This window comes from Engystomops pustulosus, unplaced genomic scaffold (assembly GCF_040894005.1).
Source record: "Engystomops pustulosus unplaced genomic scaffold, aEngPut4.maternal MAT_SCAFFOLD_850, whole genome shotgun sequence".
Classification (NCBI taxonomy): Eukaryota; Metazoa; Chordata; class Amphibia; order Anura; family Leptodactylidae; genus Engystomops; species Engystomops pustulosus.
This window is the reverse complement of record NW_027285729.1, coordinates 9,618-26,892: the sequence shown is the minus strand read 5'-3', so window position 1 is coordinate 26,892 and position 17,275 is coordinate 9,618. Positions and strand designations below refer to the sequence as shown.

General features: G+C 44.9%; 1 protein-coding gene across 1 annotated transcript; it reads left to right on the top strand.

The window, feature by feature from the left end:
* Window positions 1-3,876: 3,876 nt before the first annotated feature.
* On the top strand, window positions 3,877-14,135 carry LOC140112550 (transmembrane emp24 domain-containing protein 1). The gene is made up of 4 exons (XM_072132532.1): window positions 3,877-4,152; window positions 12,069-12,166; window positions 12,375-12,558; window positions 12,791-14,135. Exons 1-4 carry the CDS (start codon window positions 3,916-3,918, stop codon window positions 13,007-13,009), a joined length of 738 nt encoding a protein of 245 aa, XP_071988633.1. The 5' UTR covers window positions 3,877-3,915; the 3' UTR covers window positions 13,010-14,135.
* Window positions 14,136-17,275: the final 3,140 nt, after the last annotated feature.

The window sequence follows — 17,275 nt, the reverse complement described above, 5'->3', positions numbered from 1 at the left end:
TGGATCGGGGGCCCAGGGGCTTCTACTATTACACCTCAGATATCTCTCATAACAACAGAATATACACGGGATACCTCACCTATACATGTGAGAAGCCCATAGTATAATAATGGCGCGTAATGACTGGGGTCCTGTCACAGATTGTGGCCCAGGGGCTTCTACTATTACACCTAGGTCAGATATCTCTCATAACAACAGAATATACATGGGATACCTCACCTATACATGTTAGGAGCTCCATGCTCGGCTCTCGTTGAGATGTCTCGTAGTTTGTGTCACCACACCCAGGAATAAGGAACTGGAGGTGACCACAACCATGTCACGAAACAACGAGCCGCATCACGTGGATAACACCATACAGACAGCCCACTGTTCACACCCCGCACTGTGCAATACCTGTTGTGGTGTCATATGTTCTATTCATATTTTCATTTGCCTTTTTTTATATCTTCTTTTTTGTTAGTACTTTTATTTTTACCACAATCTTGATATTTTTTGTATAGTATTTGATTTTTATTTTTATTGTTTAATTTTAAGAAATATAAAGACGCTCACAATACGATCTTACAACTTGATAGAATTCCCAAAAATTTCTAATAATTTTATACATATTTGGGGCACATATACTTACTCGTCCACTGGAGATTCACCGAAAGTGCATTATCCACCGATAACGCACTGTGGCACTATTCACTACAATCGTGCGCCCGATATCCTGCATCTGTCGCTTTCCCGCTCAGGTCCGACAGAGTTCACAATCTTTTTAGTACTGCGTGTAAGTGTATGGGCTTGTGACACAATTTGAAAGTTAAATCCCCCAAATGATGGCATGCCCCCCCCCATTCGTGTCGCATGAAAGCCAGTGCAGCTGCGACACAATCCCAGCCCAGACACCTGTTAAATAACTGTCCAAGCCGTGCAATCCCCAAAAAAAGGTGCAAAGTCCGACGAAAGTGCAGTACGCGACCCTTAGTAAATGAGCCCCATTATCTCTTCCTAATGGAGGTCATTTACTAAGGGCCCGATTCGCATTTTCCCGACGTGTTACCAGAATATTTCCGATTTGCGCCGATTTTCCCTGAATTGCCCCGGGTTTTTGGTGCACGCGATCGGATTGTGGCACATCGGCGCCGGCATGCACGCGCCGGAAATGGGGGGGGCGTGGCGAACGAAAACCCGACGGATTCGGGGAAACCGCCGCATTTAAAAAAAAGTGTCACTGGACACGCGCTTACCTTCACCAGGAATAGGATCGTGAACTCCGGCGGACCTCGGCGGACTTCAGCGCAGCAGCGACACCTGATGGGCGTCGGAGGAACTGCCTTAGTGAATCGCCGGAAGACCCGAATCCACCGCAGAGAACGCGCCGCTGGATCGCGACAGAACCGGGTGTGTCATCAGATTTTATTATTCCTCTGTAATGTCTTATTTTGTGTGTATATGATCTGTACAGCGCTGTGTGGTGTGAGAGAAATAACGATTTCTTTATTTCTATTATTTCTATAAGGACCTCGCCCTTTTTTGTTTTTTCATTTCTATTTTTCACTCTCCACAATCAAAAATCTATAACTTTTTTATTTTTACACATAAACATACACTTATACACTTCATAGTGACAGTATTTATTGTTCCATGCCGTGTACTGGGAAGCGGGAAAAAATTCCAAATGCAGTGAAATTGGTAAATAAACGCATTTGGACAGTTTTCTTGTGGGCTTGGATTTTACAGCTTTCACTGTGCGCCACAAATGACATGTCTACTTTATTCTTTGCGATTACGAGGCTACCAAATTTCTATTGGTTTTATAATGTTTTCATACATTTACAAAAATTAAAACCTCCTGTACAATTTTTTTTTTCCAGATTTTGCCATGTTCTGGCACTAATAACTTTTTCATACTTTGGTGTATGGAGCTGTGGGTGGTGTCATATTTTGCGACTTTTGATGACGTTTTCAATGCTACTATTTTTATGGCAGTATGACCTTCTGATCACTTTTTATTCAATTTTTAATATTTTTCAAAAATGGCAAAAAAGTGCCATTTTCAAATTCAGGTGCTATTTTCCGTTACGGGGTTAAATGCAGTGAAAAACCGTTATTATATTTTGCTAGATCGGGCATTTTTGGACGTGGCGATACCTATTGTGTTTATGATTTTGACTGTTTATTAATATTTATATCAGTTCTAGGGAAAGGGGGGTGATTTGAATTTTTAGGGTTTTTTATTTTAATTTTTTTTAAACTTTTTTTAATTTTTCTTTTACTATTTTTCAGACTCCCTAGGGTACTTTAACCCTAGGTTGTCTGATTGATCTTATCATATACTGCCATACTACAGTATGGCAGTATATGGTGATCTTCATCCTCATACATTACAATGTGCAATTAGCACATTGTAATGAAAGGGTTAAATACAGACAGCCTCGGGTCTTCAGAAGACCCGAGGCTGTCATGGCAATCGATCACTGCTCCCCGTGACACTAAAGATTTTGTCACATTATTTTTTGGCAGCGCATAATCTGTAAAATCACAGAAATTAGTGTGTTGCGAAGAAAAAATGGAAGCGCCGTGACAGTGTCCATTAGGGGAACTCTCTTTATTGTCTATAGCAACCAATCACGGAGACACTTTTCTGTTTAATCCAAGCAGTCCTGGAAAACTGAACGTGACTGTTTTATTGAAATCTAACCCATAGATCCAGATACCATGACTGTGGTATCTTCTTATATGTGTTATCCATGGCCTCCTTCCTTCTAAAATCAACTTTTATAATTATGCTAAGGAGTCTGAGGGGCTACTTAGGGTGTTACCATAACCCCTCCATGCTGTAGGTTCACAGGCTGTTACACTGTGCAGAAGCACTTCCCCCTCCTACTGTGTGCGAAAACATCCTGTGCTGCAGTGAGATTACATCAGACAGAGGGAGGGGGAAATGCGGAGAGAACAGAGGGGAAGGAGAAGTGTAACAGCCTGTGAAGCTATAGGGGGTCATTTACTAAGGGCCGATTCGCGTTTTCCCGACGTGTTACCCGAATATTTCCGATTTGCGCCGATTTCGCCGATTCGGAAAAACCACCGCATTTTTAAAAAAAAATATGTCGAGAAAATTGCACTTACCTTCACTCAGCCCGGCTCGGTGTATTCCAGTGCGTTCCGATGCTCTTCAGCGCAGCAGCGCCACCTGGTGGACGGCGGAGGAACTACCTTAATAAATCCCGGCTGGACCCGAATCCACCGCAGAGAACGCGCCGCTGGATCGCGAATGGGCCGGTAAGTAAATCTGCCCCATAGTGTGGAGGGGCTCTGTTAACATCCCTCAGAGCCTTCAGGCTCATTCACATAATTTTAATTGTTGATTTTAGAAGGCAGGAGGCCATGGATAACGCATATAAGAAGATACCACAGTCACGGTGCCCGGATCTATGTCCCTGGTTTATCATGGTGGATTTTGTCTGTAGATTTCCTTTAAGAAGTCCTCAAAGAGCTTTGTAAATGGAAAAAATACAAAAGTTATGAATTTTTGAAGGTGGGGAGTTAAAAAACTTAAGCGCAAACGTAATTGTAAAATGGCAATTTATTTAATTATAGATAATTATATTTTTACCTGATTTTTATTTATATTTTTAATGTTTTTTAATAGTTTTTTTTTATGTATGCTTTCATATACGGTATATTTGTACAGTGACTGCTGATGGTCTCTTCTTCTCTATAGGATCCATAGGTCACACAGTGACGGGCGCCCTCAGGTACACGGGGTCACCTCCCCGCCATCTCATTGGTACAGGTCAGCTTCTTGCCCTTACATGGACGATCAAGCGAGGGGCGGTGCTGGCCTGCGACATCCAATAACAGCGCAAAATCTCTGGAGTGATCGCCGTGTAGACGAATGAGAAGTCGTCGAGAAGTTACTGAAAGATGTGTGGACCAATGAGAGGCGGGGCCGCTGTGCGGAAGCCGCCAGGCAGTCAGAGCCGAGTCTCAGCCGGTCCTATGGCTTCGCTGCGCGGCCTGGTGTTCGTGCTGCTGCCCCTGATCTCCGCGGGGCTGAACCAACCCCAGGACTCCGAGCTCACCTTCCTACTGCCGGCCGGGAGACAGGAGTGCTTCTACCAGACGGCGCTGTACAATGGCAGCATGGAGGTGGAGTACCAGGTACAGACCAGTTATATCACCCGTCCTGTATTATACCCCGGAGCTGCACTCACTATTCTGCTGCTGGTGCAGTCACTGTGTACATACATGACATTACTTATCCTGTACTGATCCTGAGTTACATCCTGTATTATACCCCAGAGCTGCACTCACTATTCTGCTGCTGGTGCAGTCACTGTGTACATACATAACATTACTTATCCTGTACTGACCCTGAGTTACATCCTGTATTATACTCCAGAGCTGCACTCACTATTCTGCTGCTGGTGCAGTCACTGTGTACATACATGACATTACTTATCCTGTACTGATCCTGAGTTACATCCTGTATTATACTCCAGAGCTGCACTCACTATTCTGCTGCTGGTGCAGTCACTGTGTACATACATGACATTACTTATCCTGTACTGATCCTGAGTTACATCCTGTATTATACCCCAGAGCTGCACTCACTATTCTGCTGCTGGTGCAGTCACTGTGTACATACATGACATTACTTATCCTGTACTGATCCTGAGTTACATCCTGTATTATACTCCAGAGCTGCACTCACTATTCTGCTAGTGCAGTCACTGTGTACATGCATGACATTACTTATCCTGTACTGATCCTGAGTTACATCTTGTATTATACTCCAGAGCTGCACTCACTATTCTGCTGCTGGTGCAGTCACTGTGTACATACATGACATTACTTATCCTGTACTGATCCTGAGTTACATCCTGTATTATACTCCAGAGCTGCACTCACTATTCTGCTGCTGGTGCAGTCACTGTGTACATGCATGACATTACTTATCCTGTACTGATCCTGAGTTACATCCTGTATTATACCCCGGAGCTGCACTCACTATTCTGCTGCTGGTGCAGTCACTGTGTACACACATGACATTACTTATCCTGTACTGATCCCGAGTTACATCCTGTATTATACCTCAGAGCTGCACTCACTATTCTACTGCTGGTGCAGTCACTGTGTACATGCATGACATTACTTATCCTGTACTGATCCTGAGTTACATCCTGTATTATACTCCAGAGCTGCACTCACTATTCTGCTGCTGGTGCAGTCACTGTGTACATACATGACATTACTTATCCTGTCCTGATCCTGAGTTACATCCTGTATTATACTCCAGAGCTGCACTCACTATTCTGCTGCTGCTGGTGCAGTCACTGTGTACATACATGACATTACTTATCCTGTACTGATCCTGAGTTACATCCTGTATTATACCCCGGAGCTGCACTCACTATTCTGCTGCTGCTGGTGCAGTCACTGTGTACATGCATGACATTACTTATCCTGTACTGATCCTGAGTTACATCCTGTATTATACTCCAGAGCTGCACTCACTATTCTGCTGCTGGTGCAGTCACTGTGTACATACATGACATTACTTATCCTGTCCTGATCCTGAGTTACATCCTGTATTATACTCCAGAGCTGCACTCACTATTCTGCTGCTGCTGGTGCAGTCACTGTGTACATACATGACATTACTTATCCTGTACTGATCCTGAGTTACATCCTATATAATACCCCAGAGCTGCACTCACTATTCTGCTGCTGGTGCAGTCACTGTGTACATACATGACATTACTTATCCTGTACTGATCCTGAGTTACATCCTGTATTATACCCCGGAGCTGCACTCACTATTCTGCTGCTGCTGGTGCAGTCACTGTGTACATGCATGACATTACTTATCCTGTACTGATCCTGAGTTACATCCTGTATTATACTCCAGAGCTGCACTCACTATTCTGCTGCTGGTGCAGTCACTGTGTACATACATGACATTACTTATCCTGTACTGATCCTGAGTTACATCCTGTATTATACTCCAGAGCTGCACTCACTATTCTGCTGCTGCTGGTGCAGTCACTGTGTACATACATGACATTACTTATCCTGTACTGATCCTGAGTTACATCCTGTATTATACCCCGGAGCTGCACTCACTATTCTGCTGCTGCTGGTGCAGTCACTGTGTACATGCATGACATTACTTATCCTGTACTGATCCTGAGTTACATCCTGTATTATACTCCAGAGCTGCACTCACTATTCTGCTGCTGGTGCAGTCACTGTGTACATACATGACATTACTTATCCTGTACTGATCCTGAGTTACATCCTGTATTATACTCCAGAGCTGCACTCACTATTCTGCTGCTGCTGGTGCAGTCACTGTGTACATACATGACATTACTTATCCTGTACTGATCCTGAGTTACATCCTGTATTATACCCCGGAGCTGCACTCACTATTCTGCTGCTGCTGGTGCAGTCACTGTGTACATGCATGACATTACTTATCCTGTACTGATCCTGAGTTACATCCTGTATTATACTCCAGAGCTGCACTCACTATTCTGCTGCTGGTGCAGTCACTGTGTACATACATGACATTACTTATCCTGTCCTGATCCTGAGTTACATCCTGTATTATACTCCAGAGCTGCACTCACTATTCTGCTGCTGCTGGTGCAGTCACTGTGTACATACATGACATTACTTATCCTGTACTGATCCTGAGTTACATCCTGTATTATACTCCAGAGTGCACTCACTATTCTGCTGCTGGTGCAGTCACTGTGTACATACATGACATTACTTATCCTGTACTGATCCTGAGTTACATCCTGTATTATACCCCAGAGCTGCGCTCACTATTCTGCTGCTGGTGCAGTCACTGTGTACATACATGACATTACTTATCCTGTACTGATCCTGAGTTACATCCTGTATTATACTCCAGAGCTGCACTCACTATTCTGCTGCTGCTGGTGCAGTCACTGTGTACATACATGACATTACTTATCCTGTACTGATCCTGAGTTACATCCTGTATTATACTCCAGAGCTGCACTCACTATTCTGCTGCTGGTGCAGTCACTGTGTACATACATGACATTACTTATCCTGTACTGATCCTGAGTTACATCCTGTATTATACCCCGGAGCTGCACTCACTGTTCTGCTGCTGGTGCAGTCACTGTGTACATACATGACATTACTTATCCTGTACTGATCCTGAGTTACATCCTGTATTATACCCCAGAGCTGCACTCACTATTCTGCTGGTGGTGCAGTCACTGTGTACATACATGACATTACTTATCCTGTACTGATCCTGAGTTACATCCTGTATTATACCCCAGAGCTGCACTCACTATTCTGCTGCTGGTGCAGTCACTGTGTACATACATGACATTACTTATCCTGTACTGATCCTGAGTTACATCCTGTATTATACCCCAGAGCTGCACTCACTATTCTGCTGCTGGTGCAATCACTGTGTACATACATGACATTACTTATCCTGTACTGATCCTGAGTTACATCCTGTATTATACCCCAGAGCTACACTCACTATTCTGCTGCTGGTGCAGTCACTGTGTACATACATGACATTGCTTATCCTGTACTGATCCTGAGTTACATCCTGTATTATACCCCAGAGCTGCACTCACTATTCTGCTGCTGGTGCAGTCACTGTGTACATACATGACATTACTTATCCTGTACTGATCCTGAGTTACATCCTGTATTATACTCCAGAGCTGCACTCACTATTCTGCTGCTGGTGCAGCCACTGTGTACATACATGACATTACTTATCCTGTCCTGATCCTGAGTTACATCCTGTATTATACCCCAGAGCTGCACTCACTATTCTGCTGCTGGTGCAGTCACTGTGTACACACATGACATTACTTATCCTGTACTGATCCTGAGTTACATCCTGTATTATGCCCCAGAGCTGCACTCACTATTCTGCTGCTGGTGCAGTCACTGTGTACATACATGACATTACTTATTTTGTACTGATCCTGAGTTACATCCTGTATTATACCCCAGAGCTGCACTCACTATTCTGCTGCTGGTGCAGTCACTGTGTACATACATGACATTACTTATCCTGTACTGATCCTGAGTTACATCCTGTATTATACTCCAGAGCTGCACTCACTATTCTGCTGCTGGTGCAATCACTGTGTACATACATGACATTACTTATCCTGTACTGATCCTGAGTTACATCCTGTATTAGACCCCAGAGCTGCACTCACTATTCTGCTGCTGGTGCAGTCACTGTGTACATATATGACATTACTTATCCTGTACTGATCCTGAGTTACATCCTGTATTATACTCCAGAGCTGCACTCACTATTCTGCTGCTGGTGCAGTCACTGTGTACATATATGACATTACTTATCCTGTACTGATCCTGAGTTACATCCTGCATTATACCCCAGAGCTGCACTCACTATTCTGCTGCTGGTGCAGTCACTGTGTACATACATGACATTACTTATCCTGTACTGATCCTGAGTTACATCCTGTATTATACCCCAGAGCTGCACTCACTATTCTGCTGCTGGTGCAATCACTGTGTACATACATGACATTACTTATCCTGTACTGATCCTGAGTTACATCCTGTATTATACCCCAGAGCTGCACTCACTATTCTGCTGCTGGTGCAGTCACTGTGTACATACATGACATTACTTATCCTGTACTGATCCTGAGTTACATCCTGTATTAGACCCCAGAGCTGCACTCACTATTCTGCTGCTGGTGCAATCACTGTGTACATACATGACATTACTTATCCTGTACTGATCCTGAGTTACATCCTGTATTATACCCCAGAGCTGCACTCACTATTCTGCTGCTGGTGCAGTCACTGTGTACATACATGACATTACTTACCCTGTACTGATCCTGAGTTACATCCTGAATTATACCCCAGAGCTGCACTCACTATTCTGCTGCTGGTGCAGTCACTGTGTACATACATGACATTACTTATCCTGTACTGATCCTGAGTTACATCCTGTATTATACCCCAGAGCTGCACTCACTATTCTGCTGCTGGTGCAGTCACTGTGTACATACATGACATTACTTATTTTGTACTGATCCTGAGTTACATCCTGTATTATACCCCAGAGCTGCACTCACTATTCTGCTGCTGGTGCAGTCACTGTGTACATACATGACATTACTTATCCTGTACTGATCCTGAGTTACATCCTGTATTATACCCCAGAGCTGCACTCACTATTCTGCTGCTGGTGCAGTCACTGTGTACATACATGACATTACTTACCCTGTACTGATCCTGAGTTACATCCTGAATTATACCCCAGAGCTGCACTCACTATTCTGCTGCTGGTGCAGTCACTGTGTACATACATGACATTACTTATCCTGTACTGATCCTGAGTTACATCCTGTATTATACCCCAGAGCTGCACTCACTATTCTGCTGCTGGTGCAGTCACTGTGTACATACATGACATTACTTATTTTGTACTGATCCTGAGTTACATCCTGTATTATACCCCAGAGCTGCACTCACTATTCTGCTGCTGGTGCAGTCACTGTGTACATACATGACATTACTTATCCTGTACTGATCCTGAGTTACATCCTGTATTATACCCCAGAGCTGCACTCACTATTCTGCTGCTGGTGCAGTCACTGTGTACATACATGACATTACTTATTTTGTACTGATCCTGAGTTACATCCTGTATTATACCCCAGAGCTGCACTCACTATTCTGCTGCTGGTGCAGTCACTGTGTACATACATGACATTACTTATCCTGTACTGATCCTGAGTTACATCCTGTATTATACCCCAGAGCTGCACTCACTATTCTGCTGCTGGTGCAGTCACTGTGTACATACATGACATTACTTACCCTGTACTGATCCTGAGTTACATCCTGAATTATACCCCAGAGCTGCACTCACTATTCTGCTGCTGGTGCAGTCACTGTGTACATACATGACATTACTTATCCTGTACTGATCCTGAGTTACATCCTGTATTATACCCCAGAGCTGCACTCACTATTCTGCTGCTGGTGCAGTCACTGTGTACATACATGACATTACTTATTTTGTACTGATCCTGAGTTACATCCTGTATTATACCCCAGAGCTGCACTCACTATTCTGCTGCTGGTGCAGTCACTGTGTACATACATGACATTACTTATCCTGTACTGATCCTGAGTTACATCCTGTATTATACCCCAGAGCTGCACTCACTATTCTGCTGCTGGTGCAGTCACTGTGTACATACATGACATTACTTATCCTGTACTGATCCTGAGTTACATCCTGTATTATACCCAGAGCTGCACTCACTATTCTGCTGCTGGTGCAGTCACTGTGTACATACATGACATTACTTATCCTGTACTGATCCTGAGTTACATCCTGTATTATACTCCAGAGCTGCACTCACTATTCTGCTGCTGGTGCAGTCACTGTGTACATACATGACATTACTTATCCTGTACTGATCCTGAGTTACATCCTGTATTATACTCCAGAGCTGCACTCACTATTCTGCTGCTGGTGCAGTCACTGTGTACATACATGACATTACTTATCCTGTACTGATCCTGAGTTACATCCTGTATTATACTGCAGAGCTGCACTCACTATTCTGCTGCTGGTGCAGTCACTGTGTACATACATGACATTACTTATCCTGTACTGATCCTGAGTTACATCCTGTATTATACTCCAGAGCTGCACTCACTATTCTGCTGCTGGTGCAGTCACTGTACATACATGACATTACTTATCCTGTACTGATCCTGAGTTACATCCTGTATTATACTCCAGAGCTGCACTCACTATTCTGCTGCTGGTGCAGTCACTGTGTACATACATGACATTACTTATCCTGTACTGATCCTGAGTTACATCCTGTATTATACTCCAGAGCTGCACTCACTATTCTGCTGCTGGTGCAGTCACTGTGTACATACATGACATTACTTATCCTGTACTGATCCTGAGTTACATCCTGTATTATACCCCAGAGCTGCACTCACTATTCTGCTGCTGGTGCAGTCACTGTGTACATACATGACATTACTTATCCTGTACTGATCCTGAGTTACATCCTGTATTATACTCCAGAGCTGCACTCACTATTCTGCTGCTGGTGCAGTCACTGTGTACATACATGACATTACTTATCCTGTACTGATCCTGAGTTACATCCTGTATTATACTCCAGAGCTGCACTCACTATTCTGCTGCTGGTGCAGTCACTGTGTACATACATGACATTACTTATCCTGTACTGATCTGAGTTACATCCTGTATTATACTGCCAGAGCTGCACTCACTATTCTGCTGCTGGTGCAGTCACTGTGTACATACATAACATTACTTATCCTGTACTGATCCTGAGTTACATCCTGTATTATACTCCAGAGCTGCACTCACTATTCTGCTGCTGGTGCAGTCACTGTACATACATGACATTACTTATCCTGTACTGATCCTGAGTTACATCCTGTATTATACTCCAGAGCTGCACTCACTATTCTGCTGCTGGTGCAGTCACTGTGTACATACATGACATTACTTATCCTGTACTGATCCTGAGTTACATCCTGTATTATACTCCAGAGCTGCACTCACTATTCTGCTGCTGGTGCAGTCACTGTGTACATACATGACATTACTTATCCTGTACTGATCCTGAGTTACATCCTGTATTATACCCCAGAGCTGCACTCACTATTCTGCTGCTGGTGGCAGTCACTGTGTACATACATGACATTACTTATCCTGTACTGATCCTTGAGTTACATCCTGTATTATACCCCAGAGCTGCACTCACTATTCTGCTGCTGGTGCAGTCACTGTGTACATACATGACATTACTTATCCTGTACTGATCCTGAGTTACATCCTGTATTATACTCCAGAGCTGCACTCACTATTCTGCTGCTGGTGCAGTCACTGTACATACATGACATTACTTATTATTATTTTTATTATTCTGCCTCCTCACCCCGTACACTGATTAGGGATTGTCGTAATACACTTTATTAATATGATGTTATCACTTTCCTGGCAGGTGATTGGAGGAGCCGGATTAGATGTGGATTTCTCGGTCACCACCCCGTCCGGGATCCTTTTGATTATGGAGAGGAGAAGATCTGACGGGGTCCACACGTAAGTAGACTAATGCCACCACGTTCACAGGATATTTGGGCGGCCATGGATGGTGAGACTTTCCTGTAACCCCTTCCTGTCCTTAGTTGTAGTGTCCACTAGAGCCATCACTTTGGGCGGAGAGCTCCGGACACTTTTGATCGCAGCTCTGGAGGGATTCCAGTTTCTGTATATTTTCGGGATGTTTCTGTATGTTTCTTGTGCGCAGGGTGGAGCCCACCGAGGCGGGAGACTATATGATCTGCTTCGATAACTCGTTCAGCACCATCTCGGAGAAGCTGGTGTTCTTTGAGTTGATCTTTGACGGTCAGCAGGGGGACGACGAGCCGGACAGCTGGGCGGATGTCGTGGAGCCGGACGAGCTACTGGATATCAAGATAGAAGACATCAAGGTAAAGCTAAAGATAAACCCTGAGAGGTTCTCCATCCTCCTTCTCATCCTGGGGATATCCTGGTCACTGCATTCACTTGCTCCACAGACCCTCCCCTCTGCTCTGAGTAATGGCTGCAGTGGTCTGGCATCTTGTCAAGGGGGAGGTGCTATGAAGGGCACATCTCCCTGGCTTCTCAGCAGTTTATAAAGACTACCCCATCGCTCATGATGTCCTCTTCTTCTTCTGCTAGGAGTCCATAGAGAGTATGAAGGCCAGGCTGGAGCGCAGTATGCAGATGCAGACCGTCCTCCGAGCCTTCGAGGCGAGAGACCGCAACCTACAAGAAAGCAACATGGATCGGGTGAACTTCTGGTCGGCGGTGAACCTCGGGGTGCTGGTCGTGGTGGCCTTCCTCCAGGTTTACATGTTAAAGAGCCTCTTTGACGACAAGCGCAAGATTCGGACGTAGTACGAGGAGATGATCCACCTTCAGTCCAGTGGTTTCTGATCGATAGTCTTCCACCAGAGCCAAGGATCAAAAACCAGCAAATATCAAGAACCAGTCATGGCTTACACAACTTTGAGATCTTCAAAATAACAACCTCAGAAGCACAGGGTACATTCTGGATGGCAGTAATGAGCTTGAGGAGGTGCAGTCAGGTCTTCTCATTTCATCATCCTCCAATGATTCTTCAGATCAACCTTATAAGATGAGCCACACAACCAAAAAGTAGTGCCAGGGCAGCCTCTGACCCAAACATTGTGAAATCCATCCTCTTCCACCCCTACAATCCTGTCCAGTTTGTCTGTATGTGGTCTCTGTAGCAGCTGTGAATCGTGCAGCTCTTTCTTCCCCTTTCCCAGCAGGAAGTCTCAGCACCTTCTCAAATCACATTGCCTAAAACACTTCTCTCTTATCTTTCATGCTGATATAGTATCCTAGTGTTCTTCATCTCAGCCTTGAAGGTCTATCTCTTGTTAATAGTTGAGGCTATTCTTTGGTTTCAGTAGATAATGGGCAGAATTTTTTTTTTCACCTATCCCCAAAAAAAAAAATGGTTTGCAGTATCAAAGCAATGGCAGATCTCCGCAGATCCCTCTACCAGCTTTGATTGTGCGCCCCCTCTGGACTCCAGCAGTACTGCAGACTCCACTCCGAGTACTAGAGATGCTGCCAACTTGAGATTTTTATATACCGCTTGTTACCTTGTTATAACATTTTGTTTTATGTCTCCCTGTGTTTTATATTAATGGTGTCCGTTTTTTTATTATTTTTTTTTGTAGGGGTGAAGGGAGGAGCCACATGTTTGCTTGTCGGGGCTCCCCCTTTTATATAATCCTGAATCACGTTGCTGCTATGAAGAGATTTTTGTATTTTTATAGACCCTCCTCAGTGCCTGATCTTTTCAATGTGGGTTTTTTCGGAAAGCAGTGGAATTTTTTCTTTTTTCTTTGTGATGTTTACCGTTTTTATTACGTTACGTGATGTGTTATATGAAGAGAAGACACGAGCCGCTATTTACTATTCAGTATATTAGTTATTTTATGGATGTCTGATCAGGGAAACAGGAATTAAAAGAAATGATATAACGGTTGTGGCAGAAATGTCTTCTTCATGTTTACATACAATTGTATAAGGTGTTCTACAAATCTTACATGGGGGACATCTCTATATTGTTATATTACCGGCTCTCCCCACAAATCCTTCCCACCTTATCAGGTGACATCACCACCACCATCCCCCAGAATCCCACCTCCTTATCATGTGACATCAGCGCCTCCCTCCTTAATGTGTGACATCACCAGCTCTTCCCATAAACTTCCTCTATTGTGTGACATCAGCAGGTCCACCCTCTGCTCATGGTCCTCGCCAGCTCTCCGCAAATAGTGCTGCAAATAGTGCTGCTTCTCGTGTGAGGTCAGTGGTCCTGTCTGGATGAAAATGTTCTAGTTAAGTATGAGCTCTCCTACTGCTCCCTACAGTGTGACATCAGCTCCCCAGCTACTTCTGCTCCCTACTGTGTGACATAGCTCCCCAGCTACCGCTTCCTTCCCTGTGACATCAGCTCCCCAGGAACTTCTGCTCCCTACTGTGTGACATAGTCAGCTCCCCAGCTACTTCTGCTCCCTACTGTGTGACATAGTCAGCTCCCCAGCTACCGCTTCCTTCCCTGTGACATCATCAGCTCCCCAGGAACTTCTGCTCCCTACTGTGTGACATCATCAGCTCCCCAGGAACTTCTGCTCCCTACTTTGTGACATCATCAGCTCCCCAGCTACTTCTGCTCCCTACTGTGTGACATAGTCAGCTCCCCAGCTACTTCTGCTCCCTACTGTGTGACATAGTCAGCTCCACAGCTACTTCTGCTCCCTACTGTGTGACATAGTCAGCTCCCCAGCTACCGCTTCCTTCCCTGTGACATCATCAGCTCCCCAGGAACTTCTGCTCCCTACTGTGTGACATCATCAGCTCCCCAGGAACTTCTGCTCCCTACTGTGTGACATCATCAGCTCCCCAGCTACTTCTGCTCCCTACTGTGTGACATCATCAGCTCCCCAGCTACTTCTGCTCCCTACTGTGTGACATAGTCAGCTCCCCAGCTACTTCTGCTCCCTACTGTGTGACATAGTCAGCTCCCCAGCTACTTCTGCTCCCTACTGTGTGACATAGTCAGCTCCCCAGCTACTTCTGCTCCCTACTGTGTGACATAGTCAGCTCCCCAGCTACTTCTGCTCCCTACTGTGCGACATAGCTCCCCAGCTACTTCTGCTCCCTACTGTGTGACATAGTCAGCTCCCCAGCTACTTCTGCTCCCTACTGTGTTACATAGCTCCCCAGCTACCGCTTCCTTCCCTGTGACATCATCAGCTCCCCAGGAACTTCTGCTCCCTACTGTGTGACATAGTCAGCTCCCCAGCTACTTCTGCTCCCTACTGTGTGACATAGTCAGCTCCCCAGCTACTTCTGCTCCCTACTGTGTGACAGTCAGCTCCCCAGCTACTTCTGCTCCCTACTGTGTGACATAGTCAGCTCCCCAGCTACTTCTGCTCCCTATTGTATGATGACATCAGCTCCCCAGTTACCTCTGGTCCCTACTGTGTGATATAGCTCCAAAGCTACTGCTTCCTACTGTGTGACACCTTCAGCTCCGCAGCTACTTCTGCTCCCTACTGTGTGACATCATCAGCTCTAAAATAATCCAGCTCTGTGGTTGTGATACATCCCTATTCCCTGCCTTTGTATTGTGACATCATACACTCCTAGATAGCCCTAGTTATGACATCACTGTCTTTCCCCCAAAATAAGCCTATATCTTAGCTAAAACTTATCTCCCCCGGATAACTTACCTCTCGAATTGCAAGACATCGCCAATCCTCCTCAGAAAGGAGATCCTTGTGTTACACCCCCAGTCCTCCATAGTAGAGCTCATTCCCCATTAAGTAAGGCCTGAAGGTGTCCTGCCTCAGATGTCAGCAATGGGCGTCAGTTCTTCCCAAGTCACATGGCTTGTAAACGGAGGTCACTTATTACACCATGACACCTACTCCAGACATTGGACATACACCACACTGCAGGGACCTCACCTACGTAACGCTTGTGTCATATCCAAATAAACAAGAAAATGATGACCGAGAACTGAGAGACAAAGACCCTTAAAATACATCAATGGTTAAAAGATTTTATTAAGAATAGACCCTCTAATTTAACCATCCTATACATCATACACAATCTGTGTTAGTTTGTACAAGTATCTTCTCCCCGTGATTCTCATAATATATTATTTTACCAACTAGAATAAAGATCAGTGGTCTCCGGCCTCAAGATCCCTTCTCATCACAGAAAACTGGAGATCCTTAAGAGACAACCATGGAGGTCTTTTAAAGGGGTTGGCCACTTTACCTCATGATTTTTGTGAAGTTGGGGGGGGGGGGGGCAGGATATTATGTAATTTACCAATATACATCTAGTAATACTTCTGCTGAGCTTTCTTGATATGTAAAGTGAAGCCTCATGTCTTTTACCTCATCATTTTACCTCATGTCTTTTACCTCATCATTTTACCTCATGTCTTTTACCTCATCAGCCAGAGATTCCTCTCCATAAAATGGCGGCAGATGGAGGGTCATGTGATCTCTATCTGTCCACAATCAATCGCCCTGGCAGGACCTTGTTATAAGATTGAGGCCGCAGTCACACGTACCACTAGGCGTCTATTTATAACGCAACGCTAGCTCACAGGGGGAGGTCCTCGGCCCCAACGGACATGCGTTTCCAGGGAAATGCATGCGATTGTTAAGCCGATTGCATGCGTTTCTCTGGAAACACATGTGCGTTCGGTACGAGGACCTCCCCCTGTGCGCTAGCGTCACGTTATAAACAGACGCTTAGTGGTACGTGTGACCGCAGCCTAAAAGGGTTCTCCTTTCATAGCAAGTGAGGCCTGATCCACAGGATGGGGCCTAACTTGCTGATTTGTGTAGTCTCAGTAATGGGACCACTTTACCAGATGCGTTTGAGATGACCAGAGCAGCCATTCGCACGTGTCGGCTGCTCTGTTCATCTCTATGGCTCTAACTGAGATAGCCGGGCGCCGTACTCAGCAATCTTTGTCAGTGCCATAGAGATGAATAGAGCAGCTGGCGCAAGCATCTCAAGCATAACAGGGGTATAACAGATCTCCGTTCTTCATCTGTGGGGGTCTTTTCACTGAAACACCTACTGATCATCCTGTGG